Raw genomic sequence first — 23,323 nt, 5'->3', positions numbered from 1 at the left:
AGCATATGAGTAACTCCGTGGCTGATACTTACACCTCATACATAAACCTTGGGCCCTTGCAGAACGCACTTACCAGAATGCCCTCCTACTGTCTCTGTATGTTCTTCCTACCTACCATTTAGATTGTAAGCTCTTTGGAGCAGGGAAGTTACTTTTGTCTGAAGCATTTCTTCCCATTATGTGTTATTTATATGATTGTCGCGTGTATTACTGCTGTGTATCGCTATGTACCTTTAAAGGCGCTAAATAAATAAAAACATGCATAGGCATGTTCTAAGCATCTAAAGTTATAATTATGCAATGAACTCTGCAGGTTTTTTTTATTTTTATCATGTTCCGCTGCTATAAGAGAACTACTTGTAAGTACAGACTGGATGCATGTGGTGGCCAAATTCATCCGGTCTCTGAAATTGTGGGACATTACTACATCCCGGGGCAAATAGTAGAGAGAGGGTAATTATTATTATTTTTTGTTTTGTTTTTTTAAATCCTGCGTTTTCACTTGAATCTAGACTGAAGGACCGAGTGATGGACCATTCTGATCTTGTTTTGATGACAAAAGTGGGACGTAACGAGAGCTTTCATTTTCTCTATGCGCCATTTGTATGCTTTTAAGTATTTACATAGGAATTCTTCAGCAGACGGCTTATGAACTATCCAACAAGCAGCTTGACGTTTGTACTAGTAATTGCATGCTTGTGTGGTCCTACCTATTTTTTTATTTTATTTTTGTACTAGGTGCAAACCAGTGGGTCTCCAAAACTAAACCTTATTGATTTCAGCGTTGGGGAGCTACTACTTCCCACGATACATACCTCGGAAGATGACCCGGTGCTGTGGCCTCCATGATGAACAATATGGTGGTTTACATGTCCCGCGGGCCAATAGGAAGGCGCAACGTCCTCCATCTCTGCTTCCTATTATCCCTGCATGAAGAAGCGAGGCGCCTTCCGAGATATGTATCTCAGGAAGCAGGTGTCCCGGGAGCTGAAATTAACAAAATTCCCTACGGGGAATATTTGTATTTATTTATTGCACGAAATGCTCCTGTTATACTGCAGGACTCCACTGTATAATGGGGTCACGTACTCTTCAGCTATGCTTTCCACCGTTTGAGGCTGTTGACACGGCTGAATTTTTAGAGTGAACTACAGGCTCAGGCCTCTCTAAACTTTACTCTCCATCAGTATTTGTGAACTGTGGACCTATACAGTACAGGTTTGTCGCTCTTGACAACTCTATTTTAGACTTCACTCCTGGTTATTTATGCCAACTTCCAGTACCCATTTGTGTTTCTTGTTTTCACTTTGAAACCGTTCAGGAGCACAATAGTCGACACTATATTTGTACAACATATGTACCAAGTAAGCTATCTGAAAATTACAGAAACTATACACTTATGCCGTGTGTGTGTGTGTGTGTGTGTGTGTGTGTGTGTGTGTGTGTGTGTGTGTGTGTGTGTGTGTGTGTGTGTGTGTGTGTGTGTGTGTGTGTGTGTGTGTGTGTGTGTGTGTGTGTGTGTGTGTCTGAGTATGCCTTCAGTTGTTTTGGTCTTCCAAGTATTTTGGAAACTTCTGAATTTATTGCCAAAGAAGAGAACTTTCAGCCAGACAGAAGAAAATGTGCAAAAGTAATTAATAACAGAAAGCAGAGATGAATCCCCAAACCAGCTTTTAATCATACTACTTTTATAATCAATAAAAATACACATGTCAAAATAAAGCTATAATTCTATGTGGCAGTTCTGGTGAAATAAATACTGCTTTTTGTTTCAGTACCTTACCATATGAGTTCAGTATCCAGCGGCTGCTTTTCTCATTCAACTCATACTTGTATCGACAATCCCAGAGGGGAGCAGTGAGCAGTAAAGCACAGACAAACGAAAATTATCCATTTTTATTGGTATATTTATGGGTAAAACGTTGTTTGGAATGTAGTTATTTTGGTGCAAAGAGTGTTCATGTGAAAATATTTGTATGTCTAAAGTGAAAAAGGAAACTAGTTTCTTGGTCACCAAAACACACCAGTAAAAATGTGGAATCTGATTTTGTCTGTTCATCCCATTTTGTTCCATGGGTTTGGGCCTTTACTATCTTGCAAAGTATTTTACTTTGGTAATTAAGTTAGTTTGAGTTGCCAGTCATGATATTTTGTCTGCTTGGCAGTAAAATTTTTTTTCCTCACTGTCCCTCTTGCCAGTATAAACAAATGTGGATCAAGACCCTCCCAGTGGTGGGTAGGTCAACTTTCAACAAGTCTGTCTGACTAGAAGGCTCCCTGCTCTTCTCACATCCATTTGTTCAACAAGGCAAGAAAGGAGTTTCTCTCCACATAGGGGTTTTTTTTTGGGGGGGGGGGGGGATACAGGGTGCCTCTGGTCATTGCTATTTCTGAGAAGATTTGCCGGAAGCCCCATTTCTTACCTGAACAGGCTGTTTGATGCTACGCAAGTCTGGAGTGTGAGGGCTACTGATGTGGAAGCAGGCCCACTGGTGGTGTTGCAAAGGCATGTTATGCTATGATGTGTATGTGATCTATTAAGATTCTCTATGTAGAGTTCACATGCTACTAAAAGTGCCTTGTTTTTTGTTTGCTTTTAGGTTCTACAGGGATGGGTTTTTTGTTCCCTTTTTCCTCACCCCCCTTCTATTGGCTCTTAATCTCAAAGTAACTCGTTTGCCTCTATCCTGCCAGTGAGGTTGGCTATGCCGCATGGCTGTCTGGGCTCAGAGCTCTTGCTCTGCTGTTACTCCAGGCCATGTGCCTTAGCTCCAATATGATTTCCCTTCATTTAGGGCTCTGTCTGTCTCTGAGCTTTTCTTGGGCTCAGCTCTTGGCTGAGGCAGAATTTTGTACAACTGATATTTTTTTTGGTGTCTGCATACCAATTTTGGATCCCAGCTATTGCTGTCTGGACAATGGCCTAGGCAATAGAGCATCAGGTCTTCAGATTGTTTTTTTGCCCAGCACTACTTGTACATGTTTTTTCTTTTTGTACAGTTACTGTATAGGCTAAGCTGCCGCATGGTGCTGTTCATGGTTTACCCCGGTGATGAAGTTGACTTGATGGGTACATACGTGTTATTTTAAGCTTTGTTTTAGCTGTTTAGAATTCAGTACTGCTGTATTTCTTGGTGGTTTTTTTTGGGGGGGGGGGAGACTAGATTTGTAGGACTCCCAATTCTTCTTATCCAGAGAGTTTATCTCCATACAGAAGTCTGAGATGTGATCTACCATGAATATAGTTTGGAAGTATTTGCTTCCATGAATATTTTCTATGGATGGTAGTTCTTCCTTCTTACCTTGAGAACAGAACTGCTTTAGCATGTCCCATTTGTTTGTACTGTTATGGGAAATACGTTGAGAGAACTGGAATTTCCGCTAATTAATTTTCTTGTCTCTCTATGCTCACCACTGGGATTTTTCTTCCAGGTTTGTCTGTTTTCTGTTGTTTTTTTTTGACTGTTTTCTCTATTCTTTGGTTCCTCGGCTAGATGGATAACTGATGTGACGAGAAGAGCTGGGAGTATTGTAGGTGTAGGTAGAACCTTATTTGGTATAAATGTTGTCCTAACCCATACATGGTGCGACTTAATCCCTAATCCCACCAAACTTTTTACAGAATAATTCCCCTTGTTTTTGCACCGTTTTAGCTGCCTGTCTGTAGTTTGACGTTCCTCACCAGATTAGATAAACCGTTATGTACATTAAATTTAGCCTTGTCCTCAAAGTGTTTTACGCAAGATTGGAATTGCAGAATTTAAACTTCTGTTGCCTGTCTTTAATGGTCTGTTCTTGAAGCATTTCCCCTCCCCTAAAAAGGATTCTTGTTTCTCTTCACTACCTGAACATGCCGGACCCCTGGAGATGAATTGCAGTGGACAGTCTGACGGGACCTGCTGGTTCCTGAGATTACCAATTTGTGACTGTAAATAAATTGGGGGGAAATAGTTTGCAGCTTTCTATTAGCCTCCAGAGGGGAATGACCACAGTGGCCATATTGGTTTCTTTAGACCTGTATTCTGGCTCGGATGCAAACGCTGATCTCTCACAGGATCCAGTGAATCCCAGAGCTCAAACCAAGTACAGTCTGCTCCAAGGTACGCCTCGCCTCCCTGCCCCCGTTTAAGTGCTGAACAAAAAAACAAACAAACGGCATGGATTGCTGTTACGTGCTATTTCTATGTTTATGGAAAAGATACAAAAATATAGTATTCAGTTGTGTAGCATTAAATGAAATATCTTCACTCTAAAATAAGGGATTAAACGGGTAAATGTGTACATGACACAGGTAGAAGCGTATGTTGTAGGATACATCTACATTCTACTTTAGGTAGCAATATAGTGAGGCGCATTGAAAATTGCGCATACAATTAGAATTTAGGTTGTTATAGCAGAATTTACATCTTAACTGTTTTGCCGCAAAAAGGTTAAAGAAATGGGTTATTGAAACTTGCAACTTTTTAAGGATATTTAAGGGCGAGCCTGCTCATATTTCTCCTTTTGCTATTCCGGAAAACTCTTTCCTATCAGCTGTTAGAACACATGATGCTTTCCTTTGTCCGTATACAGTGTAGCGATACCTGGTAAAACGGGATGCCCTCTGCTCACTGCCGAACTTATGCAATTGGGAAGTCTGACAAAGTATTGCAAGGTTTTTTGTTTTTTTTATCTTAAGCAAGTATTAGGTTACATCTAATGTTACTACTTTATATTGTGTATTGCCCATCTGGTGGATTTAGGAGAAGAAATGTTTGCATGTCATTCCTTCTCCTCCTTCTCCTTGTTTTGTGTAGTTTTTTTTCATTGACTCATTAGCAGCAATGTTGCTAGAGATAAGACGCATTTAAAAGTTGTTTTTTATTTCTACAAGGTAATCAAAGGCCGTTCTTTTCTCCTAGGTAAATCTTTGCTTTGTAGCAAAGAAATTCCTGCACAGAATCTCAGAACCCTATGTGAAAGATTGAGAACAAGCAGTGGTGTCTTCAGACGAAGTGATGAGCTGCCTAAAATATATCAACAGGATACTGCATTTGTAGTAACGAATGCTGCAAAACAAGATGATGATTTGATTGTACCACAGTCCTGTGAGGAACCTCCTGCAGCTATTATAGGCAGTAGTTTTCACATTGAGTCAATATCTGAAAACATGGACACTGTAGAATCAGACCTAAAAGGATGGGACAGAGTCCCTAATGATGCCTACTATCTATTAGATCAACTCTTAGATCTTAATCCAGCTACAAGGATAACTGCAGAAGAAGCTTTATTGCATCTGTTTTTTACAAATAGGAGCTAGCTGCACCACTGTCGCGGGTTTCTCATAGAAGGAATGGTTTCAAATGTAAACTATCAAGTACTGATTGGAAACAGACTTCCTGTTGTCTGTCACCGCTTTAATGTAAATTAAGGACCATTTTGTAAATTTTCAAATGTGTTGTTTTTCTAAGTTAATTATTCTAGTAAAAAAAGAACCAAAAAAACATTGCTTTGTGTAATTGCTTTATTTCATTGGTAGACCTATTAATGGAGCAATCTTCTGTAGTATTAATACTTACTACCTTTTTTGTTTATTTTAAAATTCAACTCTGACTTTTTTTTCTTGGTTTCAAACTTTTTTTAATTATTTTTCTTGGGCATAAGCAAGTAAGACACTACAGAGTATCAGGAGGAACACTTTTACATATTTTTTCTCAAACAGTGCCAAATGTTTGCATACAAGATGAACTAGAGATTTTACTCGTATTCATTAATCTCTTTGACCTCTTTGTCCTCTTTCTTTTTTACTTTGAAGTGCAGTGTCTCCCCGCCCATCCCCAATTTGAGAAAAACAAAAGAATAGAGGGAGAGCTGGATAGAAAAAGGGAGGAGGGGAAGAATGGGAGGAGGTGGGGGGGGGAGGAGGAGGAAGTTCAAGGGGCAGGATTGGAAGGGATAAGGGGGCGAAGGATAGATCCCTCCCATCCCGTCCGCTGTCAGACACCTCCATTCCTGTTTTAGAGACCTGTTTTTTTTATTTTAATCTTCTCAATTCCAGGACCACAATTCCCATACACTATTAAATTGTTCCATTTTTTTATTTAGTAGCGCTGATAGCTGCTCCATGAGTCTAACCTCGTTAATTCTTCTGATTTACTGTGCGTTTTGACGGAACGGAATTTTCTTCCACGCCGCAGCTATGGAGAAACGAGCCGCGGTGAGAATAAATGATACTAGTTTTCTGAGAGATACCTGTAGGTCTTCAATAGGTTTGGCAAGGAGAAAGGACAGCGGGTTCATCTGTATTCTTACACCTGTGAGCTCCTGGATCATATCTTGGATCATGAGCCCAAAATGTTTTATCTGAGGACATATCCACCAGATACGTGCCACACCCCTCTCTGGCCACACCCCCTCCAGCAGAGATCTGTTGTTCCAGGGAAGATTTGGCTCAGCCTACTAGGAGTCAAGTACCAGTGAAATAAAATTTTGTATATATTTTCTTTTGTTGTACACATTTATGTTTTAGCAGCCGATTCCCAGTCATCCCTATCTATTTCCACATTGAGGTCTTCTGCCCATTTTAACTTATAACTGAGTGGTAGTTGTCGCTGACAATGCTATCCTCGTGTATATCTCCAAGATCAGACCCCTCTGGTATAAACCCTTTCCACATAGCTCTTCAAATTTTGTTAATTTAGAAAAATTTGTTCTTTGAAATTGCTTGTAGAAAAAGTCTAATCTGAAGAGAGCTGAAAATTGGGAAATTCTGGGTTTGGTGTTTCTTTTGGAGATCTTGATAAAACATGATCTTACCTTTATCAATTAAATCAGCTACTATTTTAATGTTTAAATCTTTAATTGTTTGCAATCTTTTGGGGAGCACCCCGGAGGGAACTCTGGGTTAATAGAGACGGGAATGAGGATACATTTATATTTCTCTTTATTTTTAGACCATATCTTCCAGGTGCACTTCATTGCTCCCAGGCCAGGACCATCCGTTATCCTCTCTCCCCCTTTCTGAGACCACAATACCGTCAAGAGGGAGAGAGGGCTCACGTAAGCAGACTCAATCTCCAGCCAGCAGCAAGTCGCTGGGTTGTTGTTCCACATTACTACCTGTTTTAGTTGGGCCACATAGTAATATTTAGTAATATCTGAGACTCCCAAACCTCCGCACTCCCTTGGTGCCAACATTATCGATCTTGCCCCTCTTGGCCTTTTATCTTTCCATATAAATTGGAAAATCCGGGTTTGGATATTTTTAAGCTCTGATAATGGGACATGTATCGGCGGGGTCTGGAAAAAGTGTAGCAACCTTGGGAGAATATTCATCTTAACTGATGCTATTCTCCCTAGCCAAGATATCTGCTATTCATTCCATTTCTGTAGGTCTCTTTTTTTTTTTTTGCAAAGTGGTGGGAAGTTGCATTTATATAGAGACCGATATGAGTTCGCTATCCGGATTCCTAAATATTTAATATTCAAGGAACTCCATTTATTATTAAAATTTGCTTGTAATAATTTGATTTCTGGGGCCTCAAGAGATAAGTTCAAGGCCTCGGACTTGTCATTGTTAATTTTATACCCTGATACTATACCAAATTTGTCTAGTTGGGACTGTAAATTTGGGAGGGATGTCAAAGGGGCTGGCTAACGTTAATATTTTATTGTCTGCGAATAGGGAAATTTTGTACTTTGTCCCAATTTCAATTCCTTTTTATATTTGTATCATCTCTGATTGTTGCTGCGCGGGGTTCAATCGATAATGCAAAAAGAAGCGGAGATAAAGGGCAGCCCTGTCTAGCACCATTGCTAATTTTTATGGGATCTGAGTCTCCCCCTGGAAGCTTGACATATGCAGTGGGTGTCTTGTAGAGGGCTCTAACACCCTCCAAGAACAGACTCCTACAGTAAATCCAAATGTTATCAAAGTTTGATCTAAAAATGCCCATTTTATTCTGTCAAATGCTTTTTCCGTATCCAGGCTTATTAGGATAGCCCTCGTACCTGTCAAGTGCACATGGTCGACAATATTTATAATCTTTCGAGTATTGTCTGAGGCCTATCTTCCCGAGACAAACCCTACTTGATCAATATGGATCACATTCGGTAATATTGGGTTCAGCCTATTTGCCAAAATTTTACTATAAATTTTTAAATCCGAATTGAGAAGGGATATAGGCCGATAATTACCGCATTGGAGTGGGTCCCTTCCCTCTTTATGTATAATAGCCAAGTTGGCCATGGACATTGAGGGTGGGATATCTCCTCCTTCCAGGAACGAGTTAAAAACCTCAAGCATAAACGAGGACAGCACTAACTTAAATGTTTTATAATACAGGTTTGAAAAAACATCTGGGCCTGGTGTTTTATTTATTTTTAATTGTTTAATCACCACTGAGAGTTCCTCCTGTGTTATTTTCTCATTTAATCTTTGAGATTCTTCTGATAGCGCAGGTAGGTTGCACTTGTCTAGATATTCAGATATTGCTCCCGATTCAGAATGAAACTCTTGTGGGGAATTAAGATTATATAATTTTGTGTAGTCATCTGAAAATTCCTTGGCTACTTCCTTTTCGTTAAATGTTCCTGATTTGGTCTGTATCGTGGGAATTTGGGACTTAACTCTGAGACCTTTTAGTTTATTGGCCAATAACCGATCTGCTTTATTTCCTCATAATAACGTTGGTTTGTCCATCTCAGTGCCCTCTCCACCTCTTCTAGTTGGATCTGTTTAAATTTAGTCCTTGCTTTGTCTAACAGTTTTGATAGTTTTTTTTGAAGGTTTATTTTTATGTTTTTGTTCTAGCAAGCTAAGCTTTTCAGAGTTCTTTATATAATTTTTGCTTAGTTTTTTTTCTTGGACGCTATTGATATGAGAGTTCCTCTAATTGATGCCTTATGGGCTTCCCATAACATGGTCAGAGACTCAACTGATCCTTTGTTTATTGCAAAATATTCAATACTTTTTTGCTTTATTGTACTCTCTACCTCTGGCGAATTCAGTATAGTCATTTAGTTTCCAATTATATCGGGTGTTTTTGCCAAATGGGAGAGAGCACTAATTCGATAGGAGCATGATCTGACCAAGATATTGAGACAATATTCGACTGGTAGGATGCCTGGAGAATGTCTTTGGTACCCAGAAAAGAATCAATCCTTGAGTAGGTCTGATGTGGGGCTGAGAAAAACGAATAATCCCGTTGACCTTGGTGCTGTGCCCTCCATATATCTGTGAGAGAGAAATCTTTTAATAATTCTTTCCTTTTTTTGGCATTTTCCTGGGTTGACCTTGGGTGAGAGGTGCCCGGAATACTTGACCTGTCTTGGTCAGGGACACTTACTGTGTTCATATCTCCTGCCAGGAGGAAGAAGTTCATAAGCGACTTGAAAAAATTAAAGTAAATAAGGCACCTGGCCCCGATGGCATACATCCAAGAGTTCTCAAGGAGTTGGGCTCAGTAATAGCAAAACCATTATATTTAATATTCAAGGACTCAATTTCCACAGGCTCAGTACCACAAGATTGGTGTAAAGCAGATGTGATGCCTATATTTAAGAAGGGAGCTAGATCACAACCGGGAAATTACAGACCCGTAAGCCGGACTTCAATAGTAGGGAAACTACTTGAAGGTTTAATACGGGATAATATTCAGGAATACCTAATGGAAAACAAAATTATTAGTAATAGTCAGCATGGATTTATGAAGGATAGATCTTGCCAAACTAACCTTATTTGTTTCTTTGAGGAGATAAGTAGGAATTTAGACCAGGGTAATGCAGTTGATGTGGTCTACTTAGATTTTGCAACGGCTTTTGATACGATTCCACACGAGGTTGGTGTACAAAATAAAGAAATTTGGACTCTAATAATATATGCACCTGGATTGAAAACTGGTTAAAGGACAGACAACAGAGGGTTGTCATAAATGGAACTTTTTCAGGTTGGGCTAAAGTGAGTGGAGTACCTCAGGGATCGGTACTGGGACCCCTGCTTTTTAACTTGTTTATTAATGACCTTGAGGTTGGGATCAAGAGCAAAGTCTCCATCTTTGCTGATGATACTAAATTGTGTAAGGTAGTAGAATCAGAGCAGGATGTAATTTCTCTTCAGAAGGACTTGGAGAGACTGGAAACGTGGGCAGGTAAATGGCAGATGAGGTTTAATACAGATAAATGTAAGGTTATGCATTTGGGATACAAGAATAAAAAGGCGACTTACAAATTAAATGGAGATATATTGGGGGAATCCTTGATGGAGAAGGATTTAGGAGTGCTTGTAGACTGCAGGCTTGGCAATAGTGCCCAATGTCATGCAGTACCTGCAAAGGCAAACAAGATCTTATCTTGCATCAAACGGGCAATGGATGGAAGGGAAGTAAACATAATTATGCCCCTTTACAAAGCATTAGTAAGACCACACCTTGAATATGGAGTACAATTTTGGGCACCAATCCTAAGAAAAGACATTATGGAACTAGAGAGAGTGCAGAGAAGAGCCACCAAATTAATAAAGGGGATGGACATTCTAACTTATGAGGAGAGGCTAGCTAAATTAGATTTATTTACATTAGAAAAGAGGCGTCTAAGAGGGGATATGATAACTATATACAAATATATTCAGGGACAATACAAGGAGCTTTCAAAAGAACTATTCATCCCACGGGCAGTACAAAGGACTCGGGGCCATCCCTTAAGGTTGGAGGAAAGGAAATTTCACCAGCAACAAAGGAAAGGGTTCTTTACAGTAAGGGCAGTTAAAATGTGGAATTCATTACCCATGGAGACTGTGATGGCAGATACAATAGATTTGTTCAAAAAAAGTTTGGACATCTTTTTAGATGGGAAAGGTATACAGGGATATACCAAATAAGTATATATGAGAAGAATGTTGATCTAGGGATTAATCCGATTGCCAATTCTTGGAGTCAGGAAGGAATTAATTTTTCCCCTTAATGGGGTTTTTTGTTTGACTTCCTCTGGATCAATAAGTAAGTATAGATATAGGATAAAGTATCTGTTGTCTAAATTTAGCATAGGTTGAACTTGATGGACGGAAGTCTTTTTTCAACCTCATCTACTATGTAACTATGTAACTATATGCCATAATAATTGTTAAGGGGGATTGTCATCCTATCTTCTCTAACACTTCCCTCAAAAAATTAGCTTGGCCCTCATTTGGGCATATGCATTAACCATGGATATTGGGACTCCTGATGGTGACCCCTGTAATATTAAGAATTTCCCTTCTGGGTCCGTTAAAGTTTTGTCAAGGGCAAACGGTACATTGCTCTTGATTTAATATAGCTACTCCTCTTTTTTTTTTTTTTGATGAACAGGAAGCATAGTATAAAGTGATGTGAAGACTGACGCTCAATATCAGTGTAGACTCAGAGTAGAATTGTAGAAATAAAGGAAGATAGGAACTTGTCATAAATCCATAACATCATGTATGTGATAAAGACTTAAGGGGGGGCAAAATAAAGGACCTAGCGGACAGTCAGCCAGACTATGGCAGATGTGGTCCAAACGCACACTCCACTTAAAAAACACACTTCCCCATATAGGGTCCAAGGTAAAAATATAAGGGCTATTGCCCCTTACCTGCCCATGGGGATACATTGAAGTCCAGAAGTCATCTGTAGGGTAGTTCCACTGCGTGCAATCCTGGTAGAGTAAGCAGCATAAACAGAGAGAGCAAAAGAGCACTGCTGGCAAGAAGATCCTATGGAAAAAATCCTATAGGAAAAATGAAGCGCACAACTCCAGACTAAAAACTGAGGGTAATTTATTCCATAGACTCACAGGGACATAAACACAGCCCACGCACCAACGCGTTTCGTCCCGTGGTGCGGGCCTAGTGCCCTTGGCAGACATTCCTGTGTACCGCGCACAGGTACCTTAAGGGGGGCGCCCAGGGCCCTCCCGATTCTAATTTAAAACCAGTCTAATTGACCAGATTTTAGAACATTGATTAATAGTATGTGGTGGTAAACAACAACGTTAATGTAACCTTTTTCATATAAAAAAATCTTAACAAACTTTAGTATTCGTCTGATCATTTGTCAGTATCAAGCGCCTAAGAGCCCCTTCTAATAGGTTCATAGTACTGTTTCCATTGGTATATTTGAGATCTCGGTTCATAACCCCTAGGCATGCCCCTGGCTCTTGTTTGCACAGAATGTTAAACATTTGGGACCTTTCGAGGAACATTTCCATAGATTTATATTGATACCAAAAAGTGTTTCATTCTTATTCACATTTAACACCACTCATACTGTATATAATTTTTGTTATTGGAGGGGGGGGGACTGGTTGGGGGAAGGGCGGCTGGGGTAGACCTAGGATGGGAGGGAGGGGGAAATACCTGGGAAGGGGGGAGGAAGGTGGGGGGGAAAGGGTTTGAATAATGATGGGATGATAGTACATTCAGTCAGTGGACAAATTAGCATGACGGGTATATATTGAGGGACAGGCCATGTAACAAGGGGGGGGGCTGGGGGCGGGAGAGGGTTGGAACAAGGGGGGAGGAAGGGGGGAACAGAAAATGTGGCTCTGAAAATAGTTGTGAGAGGGATACATCCATATCAAAATACCCATTCTCCCTTAATTTTTATCGAGGCCTCTACCTCAAAACCTCTATATTATGCCCGATATTTCTAATGAAACCTCTATGCATGGTCATGAACACAACTGTAAATAAGATTTTAACATTTGGAGCATACTGACATCCTTTACAGCATATTTGAGGTTTAATCCAACTTGTATCCTTCCTCTGAGTCTAAGTAACTGAGATTACCATTTATTTCAGGGAAGGTAGCTTGTCAAGAGCTATATAGTCAAAGGAGGGGGGCTAGGGAACTGGTTGAAGGGCTGGCGGGGGGTACAAGAGGTTGGAGGTGGGAAAAGGAGGGGTGATTGGAAAACCAGGAGGGGTAGGGGGGAGAATTGGGAGGGGGCAATTAAAGGGGGGGCCCTGGTATGGTGGGGGATGGAAGAGTGCCCCTCCGACAGTGGAGCTGGCATTTTTCTATTCAATTTTTAATGAAGACTACCTCCTTATTTTTCTCTTTGCAGGCACAATATTGCTTTAAAGAGGATTTTATCTAAACATACGGCTATCTCTCTCTCTGTGCTATCTCTCTCCTGCCCCCCCGCGCTATCTCTCCCCTGCCCCCGTGCTATCTCTCCCCTGCCCCCCGTGCTATCTCTCCCCTGCCCTCCCGTGCTATCTCTCCCGTCCCCCCTCTCTCTCCCGGCCACCCCCCTCACTCCCCCCTTGCTTTCACTCCCCTCTCTCACCCTTCCCCCCTCTCTCTCCCTTCTCCCCCCTCTCTCCCTTCTCCACCCCCCTCTCTTCCTTCCCCACCCCTCTCCCTTCTCCCCCCTCTCTCCCTTCTCCCCCCTCTCTCCCTTCTCCCCTCTCTCTCCCTTCTCCCCCTCTCTTCCCCCCCCCTCTATTTCTCTCTCCCCCCTCTATTTCTATCTCCCTCCTCCCCAACACACAGCAGCACTCCGTTTGCCCCCCTCTATCCGTTTGCCCCCCTCTGTCCGTTTGCCCCCCTCTGTCCGTTTGCCCCCCTCTGTCCGTTTGCCCCCCTCTGTCCGTTTGCCCCCCTCTGTCCGTTTGCCCCCCTCTGTCCGTTTGCCCCCCCTTCTGTCCGTTTGCCCCCCCTCTGTCCGTTTGCCCCCCCTCTGTCCGTTTGCCCCCCCTCTGTCCGTTTGCCCCCCCTCTGTCCGTTTGCCCCCCCTCTGTCCGTTTGCCCCCCCTCTGTCCGTTTGCCCCCCCTCTGTCCGTTTGCCCCCCCTCTGTCCGTTTGCCCCCCCTCTGTCCGTTTGCCCCCCCTCTGTCCGTTTGCCCCCCCTCTGTCCGTTTGCCCCCCCTCTGTCCGTTTGCCCCCCCTCTGTCCGTTTGCCCCCCTCTGTCCGCTTGCCCCCCCCCCTTTGTCCGCTTGCCCCCCCCCTCTGTCCGTTTGCCGCCCCCCCTCTGTCCGTTTGCCCCCCCTCTGTCCGTTTGCCCCCCCTCTGTCCGTTTGCCCCCCTCTGTCCGTTTGCCCCCCCTCTGTCCGTTTGCCCCCCCTCTGTCCGTTTGCCCCCCCCTGTCTGTTTGCCCCCCCCTGTCTGTTTGCCCCCCCTCTGTCCGTTTGCCCCCCCCCTCTGTCCGTTTGCCCCCCCCTGTCCGTTTGCCCCCCCCTGTCCGTTTGCCCCCCCCTGTCCGTTTGCCCCCCCTCTGTCCGTTTGCCCCCCTCTGTCCGTTTGCCCCCCCCTCTGTCCGTTTGCCCCCCCCCCTCTGTCCGTTTGCCCCCCCTCTGTCCGTTTGCCCCCCCCTCTGTCCGTTTTCCCCCCCTCTGTCCGTTTGCCCCCCCTCTGTCCGTTTGCCCCCCCTCTGTCCGTTTCCCCCCCTCTGTCCGTTTGCCCCCCCTCTGTCCGTTTGCCCCCCCTCTGTCCGTTTGCCCCCCCTCTGTCCGTTTGCCCCCCCTCTGTCCGTTTGCCCCCCCTCTGTCCGTTTGCCCCCCCTCTGTCCGTTTGCCCCCCCTCTGTCCGTTTGCCCCCCCTCTGTCCGTTTGCCCCCCCCTCTGTCCGTTTGCCCCCCCCTCTGTCCGTTTGCCCCCCCCCTCGGTCCGTTTGCCCCCCCCCCTCGGTCCGTTTGCCCCCCCCCTCGGTCCGTTTGCCCCCCCCCTCGGTCCGTTTGCCCCCCCCTGTCCGTTTGCCCCCCCCCTGTCCGTTTGCCCCCCCCCTGTCCGTTTGCCCGCCCCTGTCCGTTTGCCCCCCCCCTCTGTCCGTTTGGCCCCCCCTCTGTCCGTTTGCCCCCCCCCCCTCTGTCCGTTTGGCCCCCCCCTCTGTCCGTTTGCCCCCCCCCTCTGTCCGTTTGCCCCCCCCTCTGTCCGTTTGCCCCCCCTCTGTCCGTTTGCCCCCCCCTCTGTCCGTTTGCCCCCCCCTCTGTCCGTTTGCCCCCCACCTCTGTCCGTTTGCCCCCCACCTCTGTCCGTTTGCCCCCCCTCTGCCCGTTTGCCCCCCCCCCGTCCGTTTCCCCCCCCCCCCCCCCCCGGTCCGTTTGCCCCCCCCCCCCCTCCTTTCAGCACCAAAGTGTATCTCCCTTTCTCCCCAAGCAGAACGCTTGGGAGAGCGTGTGTGCACAGCGGGAGAGGGGATGTGCTGATCCACATTGAAGAAGATAAGCGAGCTCAGTGCCAGCGGGGACGCAGCCTAAGAGGAGGAAACGTGAGCCGGGTCTGGTAACGGTAACGTGAGAGACAAAAAGCATAAACGCGTTGCATGAACACAGCTAGAAACTGGAACTTTACTCGGCAAACATGGATGATCCAGCCGCAGAGGGCGAGCACAGGCAAAATCCTGAACGGACTGCGAAATGTGAAAACCCGGAAGGGATTTTGCCAAACCTCATACTCTCTCTGCATCTCTGTATCTCTCTCGCTCTCTGTATCTCTCTCGCTCTCTGTATCTCTCGCTCTCTGTATCTCTCTCGCTCTCTGTATCTCTCTCGCTCTCTGTATCTCTCTCGCTCTCTGTATCTCTCTCGCTCTCTGTATCTCTCCCTCTGTATCTCTCTCTCGCTCTCTGTATCTCTCTCGCTCTCTGTATCTCTCTCGCTCTCTGTATCTCTCTCGCTCTCTGTATCTCTCCCTCTGTATCTCTCTCTCGCTCACTGTATCTCTCTCGCTCACTGTATCTCTCTCGCTCTCTGTATCTCTCTCGCTCTCTGTATCTCTCTCGCTCTCTGTATCTCTCGCTCACTGTATCTCTCTCGCTCACTGTGTCTCTCGCTCACTGTATCTCTCTCGCTCACTGTATCTCTCCCTCTGTATCTCTCTCGCTCTCTGTATCTCTCTCGCTCTCTGTATCTCTCTCGCTCTCTGTATCTATCTCTCTCGCTCACTCTCTCTCGCTCATTCTATCTCTCTCGCTCACTCTATCTCGCTCGCTCACTCTATCTCGCTCGCTCACTCTATCTCGCTCGCTCACTGTATCTCTCGCTCACTGTATCTCTCTCGCTCACAGTATCTCTCTCGCTCACTGTATCTCTCTCGCTCACTGTATCTCTCTCGCTCACTGTATCTCTCTCGCTCACTGTATCTCTCTCGCTCACTGTATCTCTCTCGCTCACTGTATCTCTCTCGCTCTCTGTATCTCTCTCGCTCTGTATCTCTCTCGCTCTCTGTATCTCTCTCGCTCTCTGTATCTCTCTCGCTCTCTGTATCTCTCTCGCTCTCTGTATCTCTCTCGCTCACTGTATCTCTCTCGCTCACTGTATCTCTCTCGCTCACTGTATCTCTCTCGCTCACTGTATCTCTCTCGCTCTCTGTATCTCTCTCGCTCTCTATCTCTCTCGCTCTCTGTATCTCTCTCGCTCTCTGTATCTCTCTCGCTCTCTGTATCTCTCTCGCTCTCTGTATCTCTCTCGCTCACTGTATCTCTCTCGCTCACTGTATCTCTCTCGCTCACTGTATCTCTCTCGCTCACTGTATCTCTCTCGCTCACTGTATCTCTCTCGCTCACTGTATCTCTCTCGCTCACTGTATCTCTCTCGCTCACTGTATCTCTCTCGCTCACTGTATCTCTCTCGCTCACTGTATCTCTCTCGCTCACTGTATCTCTCTCGCTCTCTGTATCTCGCTCGCTCGCTCTATCTCGCTCGCTCTATCTCGCTCGCTCGCTCTATCTCGCTCGCTCTATCTCGCTCGCTCGCTCTATCTCGCTCGCTCGCTCGCTCTCTCTATCTCGCTCGCTCGCTCGCTCTCTCTATCTCGCTCGCTCGCTCGCTCTCTCTATCTCGCTCGCTCGCTCGCTCTATCTCGCTCGCTCGCTCGCTCTATCTCGCTCGCTCGCTCGCTCTATCTCGCTCGCTCGCTCTATCTCGCTCGCTCGCTCGCTCTATCTCGCTCGCTCGCTCGCTCTATCTCGCTTGCTCACTCTATCTCGCTCGCTCACTCTATCTCGCTCGCTCACTCTATCTCGCTCGCTCACTCTATCTCTCTCACTGTATCTCTCTCGCTCACTGTATCTCTCTCGCTCACTATATCTCTCTCGCTCTCTGTATCTCTCTCGCTCTCTGTATCTCTCTCGCTCTCTGTATCTCTCTCGCTCTATGTATCTCTCTCGCTCTATGTATCTCTCTCGCTCTCTGTATCTCTCTCGCTCTCTGTATCTCTCTCGCTCTCTGTATCTCTCCCTCTGTATCTCTCGCTCACAGTATCTCTCTCGCTCACTGTATCTCTCTCGCTCACTGTATCTCTCTCGCTCACTGTAACTCTCGCTCACTGTATCTCTCTCGCTCACTGTATCTCTCTCGCTCACTGTATCTCTCTCGCTCACTGTATCTCTCTCGCTCACAGTATCTCTCTCGCTCACAGTATCTCTCTCGCTCACTGTATCTCTCTCGCTCACTGTATCTCTCTCGCTCACTGTATCTCTCTCGCTCTCTGTATCTCGCTCGCTCTCTGTATCTCGCTCGCTCACTATCTCTCTCGCTCACTGTATCTCTCTCGCTCACTGTATCTCTCTCGCTCACTGTATCTCTCTCGCTCACTGTATCTCTCTCGCTCACTGTATCTCTCTCGCTCACTGTATCTCTCTCGCTCACTGTATCTCTCTCGCTCACTGTATCTCTCTCGCTCACTGTATCTCTCTCGCTCACTGTATCTCTCTCGCTCACAGTATCTCTCTCGCTCACTGTATCTCTCTCGCTCACTGTATCTCTCTCGCTCACTGTATCTCTCTCGCTCACTGTATCTCTCTCGCTCACTGTATCTCTCTCGCTCACTGTATCTCTCTCGCTCACTGTATCTCTCTCGCTCACTGTATCTCTCTCGCTCACTGTATCTCTCTCGCTCACTGTATCTCTCGCTCACTGTATCTCTCTCGCTCACTGTATCTCTCTCGCTCACTGTATCTCTCTCGCTCACTGTATCTCTCTCGCTCACTGTATCTCTCTCGCTCACTGTATCTCTCTCGCTCACTGTATCTCTCTCGCTCACTGTATCTCTCTCGCTCACTGTATCTCTCTCGCTCACTGTATCTCTCTCGCTCACTGTATCTCTCTCGCTCACTGTATCTCTCTCGCTCACTGTATCTCTCTCGCTCACTGTATCTCTCTCGCTCTCTCTTTCTGTATCTCTCTCGCTCTCTCTTTCTGTATCTCTCTCGCTCTCTCTTTCTGTATCTCTCTCGCTCTCTCTTTCTGTATCTCTCTCGCTCTCTCTTTCTGTATCTCTCTCGCTCTCTCTTTCTGTATCTCTCTCGCTCTCTCTTTCTGTATCTCTCTCGCTCTCTCTTTCTGTATCTCTCTCGCTCTCTCTTTCTGTATCTCTCTCGCTCTCTCTTTCTGTATCGCTCTCGCTCTCTCTTTCTGTATCGCTCTCGCTCTCTCTTTCTGTATCGCTCTCGCTCTCTCTTTCTGTATCTCTCTCGCTCTCTCTTTCTGTATCTCTCTCGCTCTCTCTTTCTGTATCGCTCTCGCTCTCTCTTTCTGTATCGCTCTCGCTCTCTCTTTCTGTATCGCTCTCGCTCTCTCTTTCTGTATCGCTCTCGCTCTCTCTTTCTGTATCGCTCTCGCTCTCTCTTTCTGTATCGCTCTCGCTCTCTCTTTCTGTATCGCTCTCGCTCTCTCTTTCTGTATCGCTCTCGCTCTCTCTTTCTGTATCGCTCTCGCTCTCTCTTTCTGTATCGCTCTCGCTCTCTCTTTCTGTATCGCTCTCGCTCTCTCTTTCTGTATCGCTCTCGCTCTCTCTTTCTGTATCGCTCTCGCTCTCTCTTTCTGTATCGCTCTCGCTCTCTCTTTCTGTATCGCTCTCGCTCTCTCTTTCTGTATCGCTCTCGCTCTCTCTTTCTGTATCGCTCTCGCTCTCTCTTTCTATATCTTGCGCTTTCGCTCTCTCTTTCTGTATCTTGCGCTTTCGCTCTCTCTTTCTGTATCTTGCGCTTTCGCTCTCTCTTTCTGTATCTTGCGCTTTCGCTCTCTTTCTGTATCTTGCGCTCTCGCTCTCTCTTTCTGTATCTTGCGCTCTCGCGCTCTCTTTCTGTATCTTGCGCTCTCGCGCTCTCTCTGTATCTTGCGCTCTCGCGCTCTCTCTGTATCTTGCGCTCTCGTGCTCTCTCTGTATCTTGCGCTCTCGCTCTCTCTTTCTGTATCTTGCGCTCTCGCTCTCTCTGTATCTTGCGCTCTCACTCTCTTTCTGTATCTTGCGCTCTCGCTCTCTCTTTCTGTATCTTGCGCTCTCGCTCTCTCTTTCTGTATCTTGCGCTCTCGCTCTCTCTTTCTGTATCTTGGTTTAAGCTTCCTGCCACAAGTAACATGGCTGTTTTTACCCTCCTGTCTCGTACTGGTGACTGATTGATTGTCTCGCAAAGTTTGAGAGGCCCGATTTTATAACGCAAGTATGTACTTTTCAACTTTATTGAAAAAAAAACATTGCCTTTATTATCGGGCAAAACCGGTACTTTCAGTGTCGTCTTTTGCTAACAATTCCCTCTTCTCTGTCTGTGTCCTGGGACCTCTTCTCTTTACACACTCTCTCCAGGGGACCTTATCGCATCTCTTGGGTTCAAATATCACCTCTATGCTGATGACACATATGTACTTATCAACCTGTAGACGGACGTTCACAGAGGTACACAATTGGAGTCGTTATAATGTGAAATTATAATAGGCTTTATTGTGCCTTTTCCTTTTCATCAGGAAATTATCCAAACACAGGGGGGAACAAAGCTTCCATTCACTTGGGAGTATTTCTAGTGAAATCCTTGCAATTAGTTCACATCTCCATTAGTTAAGCAATTCTCCCAACCCCAAACACATAGCATGCAATAAGCAGATATAAGCAGTCTTTTTTTTTTTTCAACTTCAAAATTTTTATTGGGTTTCACAACAGGTACGTTATGCCACATCCCATAATAAAACAATTTGAAACCCCCCGAGGTTTACCCTTTTCGCTCTCACAATCAAGGGTAAAATCACTCAAAAGCAGTAAGGGACTTACAACATGCACTCACAAGACTAGACAAACCTGACTCACCTGACCAAAGACTAGACAACAGAGGAAAAAAACAACAAGGAGGGAGAAGGAGGGGGGGTAGGGGGGGGGGGAATGGACTGCCACCGTGTTCTTCGGTAGTGGAAGGTCTGCTTTTGGTCCGTGCTGCGCCCTTCTTTGAGACACCTGACGACTCCTCCTCTTGGTTCTGGATTTAATAGTCGAGGGGATCCTACCTGTTACGTGCCTATGTTATAGTATGTTCCGCTCCGTCACCAGAGAACGCACTTGTACTTATTATTGCAAAATTGTGCTGGCATCTACCCCGGGGATGTCGGATTGGGTGAGCCATGGCTCCCACACTTTTAAGAAATTTCGGCCAGAGTCGTTGACCCAGCTAGTCAACTGTTCCATCTGGCAAACTTGCCATAATCTGTTTCGAATTTTGGGGAAGACTGGTGGATCTTGCTGTATCCACACTGCTGCGATCTCGCACCTAGTGGCTGTGGCCATATGTGCCACCAATTTGTGTGCCGATTTTGGCAGCCCCCGGGCCCGTCTGCCCAGTAAGAACAGCCACGGGTCCAGGGGAACCTCTAAATCGAGGATACCTTGTGCCCAAGCTCTAATGCTCTCCCAAATCGGGAGTACCTTCGGGCAGGACCACAGCATGTGGACTAGGTCTGCTGATTCCCCGCACTGTTTTGGGCAGAGCGGGGAATACCCGCTGACGAATTTAGACAGACGTAATGGGGTGTGATACCAGCGCATCATGACTTTATATGCGTTCTCTTTTAACGTTGAGCAGATGGAGCTTTTGGCCGCCGCCTGCAAGATCCACTCCCAGTCTTTGTCCTCTAAAGTCTCCCCTAGGTCTGTCTCCCATTTAGTCATGTAGTTCAGTTTGTCGACGTCAGGTCCACTTGGACAGATCACTTCCCGGTATAATCTAGAGGTAAGTCCCCGTGTGTCCGTTGCTCTGGAACACAGCTGCTCAAAATTGGTCCTAGCTGGTCTAATTGGAAATTTGTTATAGAATGCTCTTATCTGAAGGTAGCGGAATAATTCAGTGTTTGGAAGGCCTTTTTCTGATTTGACGTGTTCGAATGTTTTAATATCCTGAGGCCCCTTCAGATTCATTAGTCGCTTATATCCCGACTGTATCCAAATTTTAAAGTGCCGCCCTCCGGCCATCCCCGGGGCGAAATCTGGGTTATCGAATAGCGGGGTCATCAAGGAGTGTTTTGTCGTTAGTTTATGTTTAAGTTTGGAACTCCTCCACACCGCCAGAGAGTTCACCATGGTCCGTAGCAGCACTCCCACTGTGTTGTCGCAGCGTTTTGGCAGCCAAATTAAATTATTCAACTCTATTGGAGCACAGCAGGTTTTCTCCAGTGCCACCCATCTCCGCAGGGACGGGTCAAGGTGCCACTGGACAATCTGACCTAATCTTGCTGCTTTGTAATATGCCATCAAGCAAGGTACCGCTAGTCCCCCTCTAATCGTGGGCCTGGTTAGTATACTCTTAGCAATTCGTGGACTCTTCTTGTGCCAAATGAATTTCATGATCTTTGACTGTAAGGCGAGGATATCTGCCCGCACCAATGGTATTGGCAGGGCCTGGAACAGGTAAAGCACCCTTGGCAGGAGATTCATCTTAATGCTATGAATTCGTCCAAACCAGGAAATTCCAAACCCCGCCCACACCCTCAGGTCCTCTCTTAAAGCTTGGAATAATTTGGGATAATTTGCTTTGTATAATGAGTCATATGTCTTGGTAATTTGGATACCTAAGTATTTGATAGAGGAGGCTTGCCATTTAAAATTAAAATTTAGTTCAAGTAATTTCTCCATTGGGCGCGGGAGACTAATATTTAGGGCTTCAGACTTCGTCTGGTTAATTTTGAACCCGGAAATGAGGCTGAACGCTCCCAGAATCTCAAAGACATTGGGCAGGGAAGTGAGCGGCTTCGACAGGGTCAGTATCACGTCATCAGCGTATAATGCCACTTTATGGGATTGGTCCCCTACGTCTATCCCTGATATATCTGGGCTTAGGCGAATATGAGCCGCCAGGGGTTCTATACATAATGCAAACAGCAGAGGGGACAGGGGGCACCCCTGTCGCGTCCCGCTACAGATGTTAAATTGCTCCGATGGGAAGCCCTGGTGGCGCACCCTAGCTGTGGGGCCTTTATACAGGGCCAAGATGGCTTCTAGGAGGCGTCCCTCGAAACCGAATGCTCCTAGTACTGCCCTCAGATAGGACCAATCGATCCTATCGAAGGCCTTCTCAGCATCCAGACTCAACAGCATAGACGGGATATTCTTTTTATTGGCCAGATCGATCAAATCTATGATCCGTCTTGTGTTGTCTGCCGCCTGCCTTCCTCCAATAAATCCCACCTGATCCGGGTGGATTAGCCCTGGTAGGACAATGCCCACCCTGTTAGCTAATAGTTTAGAGAATATTTTCACATCGGAATTAATCAGGGATATGGGCCGATAGCTCTTACAGTCTACCGGGTCCTTACCTGGCTTGTGGATCAGGGAGATTGAGGCCTGGAGCATCTGGGATGGAAAGGAGCCCCCCGCTAGAATTTCGTTAAATAATTTTAGAAGCTGTGGCGCTAGTATTTTAAGGAATTTTTTGTAATATAAATTTGAAAAACCATCTGGTCCCGGAGCTTTGGCTGGTTTAAGGGCCTTTATAACCTCTGACAATTCTTCAAATGTAAAGTCACTCTGTAGTGCCTCCCTTTCTGCCCTGCTCAATTTGGGAAGGCGTGCCTCTTTTAGGAACTTCTGGGTTTTTTCTCCTATTTTCTGTGTGTGGCTGACCTTATCTCCATCATAGAGAACTTCATAGAAATTTTTAAATTCCGCGACAATTCTTCTAGGGTCGGAGGTAAGGTCCCCTCCCTTGGTGCGGATGGAGGAGATACTATAATTAGGGAGTTTGTTACGTAATTTATTGGCAAGTAAGGTATCTGGCTTGTTGGCTTTGTCGTAAAACTTACGCTTGGACCACGCCAACTCCCTCTCGGCTCTGGAGTTTAGCAACAAATTGAGTCTAGTTTTGGTGTCAGAGAGTTCCTTTAGGGTAGCGCCCTGTTTATTGAGACTATGAAGTGCGGAGAGGTGTGCTAGTCTCTCTCGCAAATCTTTTATCTGGGACTCCTTAGCTCTTTTGGTTTGTGCTGCTAAATTCATTAGGAGTCCCCTCATGGTCGCCTTATGGGCCTCCCAAAGAGTAGAGTGGGAAGATACGCTTCCTGTATTGATTTCGAAATATTCCTTAATTTTATCTCCTATCGCCCGCTCCGATGTTGGATTTTTTAACAGCAGCT

General features: G+C 45.6%; 1 protein-coding gene across 3 annotated transcripts in view; it reads left to right on the top strand.

The window, feature by feature from the left end:
• Positions 1-5,485, top strand: part of CDC7 (cell division cycle 7) — a 34,454-nt gene extending 28,969 nt beyond the window's left edge. For all 3 annotated transcript variants that reach the window (XM_075615559.1, XM_075615561.1, XM_075615560.1), the window contains one exon: positions 4,902-5,485. In XM_075615559.1, the coding sequence (XP_075471674.1) occupies positions 4,902-5,299 (398 nt within the window). In that variant the 3' untranslated portion in view covers positions 5,300-5,485. The remainder of the gene's footprint in view (positions 1-4,901) is intronic.
• The last annotated feature ends 17,838 nt before the right edge of the window (positions 5,486-23,323 follow it).

Source organism: Ascaphus truei, chromosome 10, assembly GCF_040206685.1.
Source record: "Ascaphus truei isolate aAscTru1 chromosome 10, aAscTru1.hap1, whole genome shotgun sequence".
In the NCBI taxonomy this organism is placed as follows: domain Eukaryota; kingdom Metazoa; phylum Chordata; class Amphibia; order Anura; family Ascaphidae; genus Ascaphus; species Ascaphus truei.
Note: the sequence above shows the minus strand (reverse complement) of the source record. Positions and strands in the feature narration are given on the sequence as shown.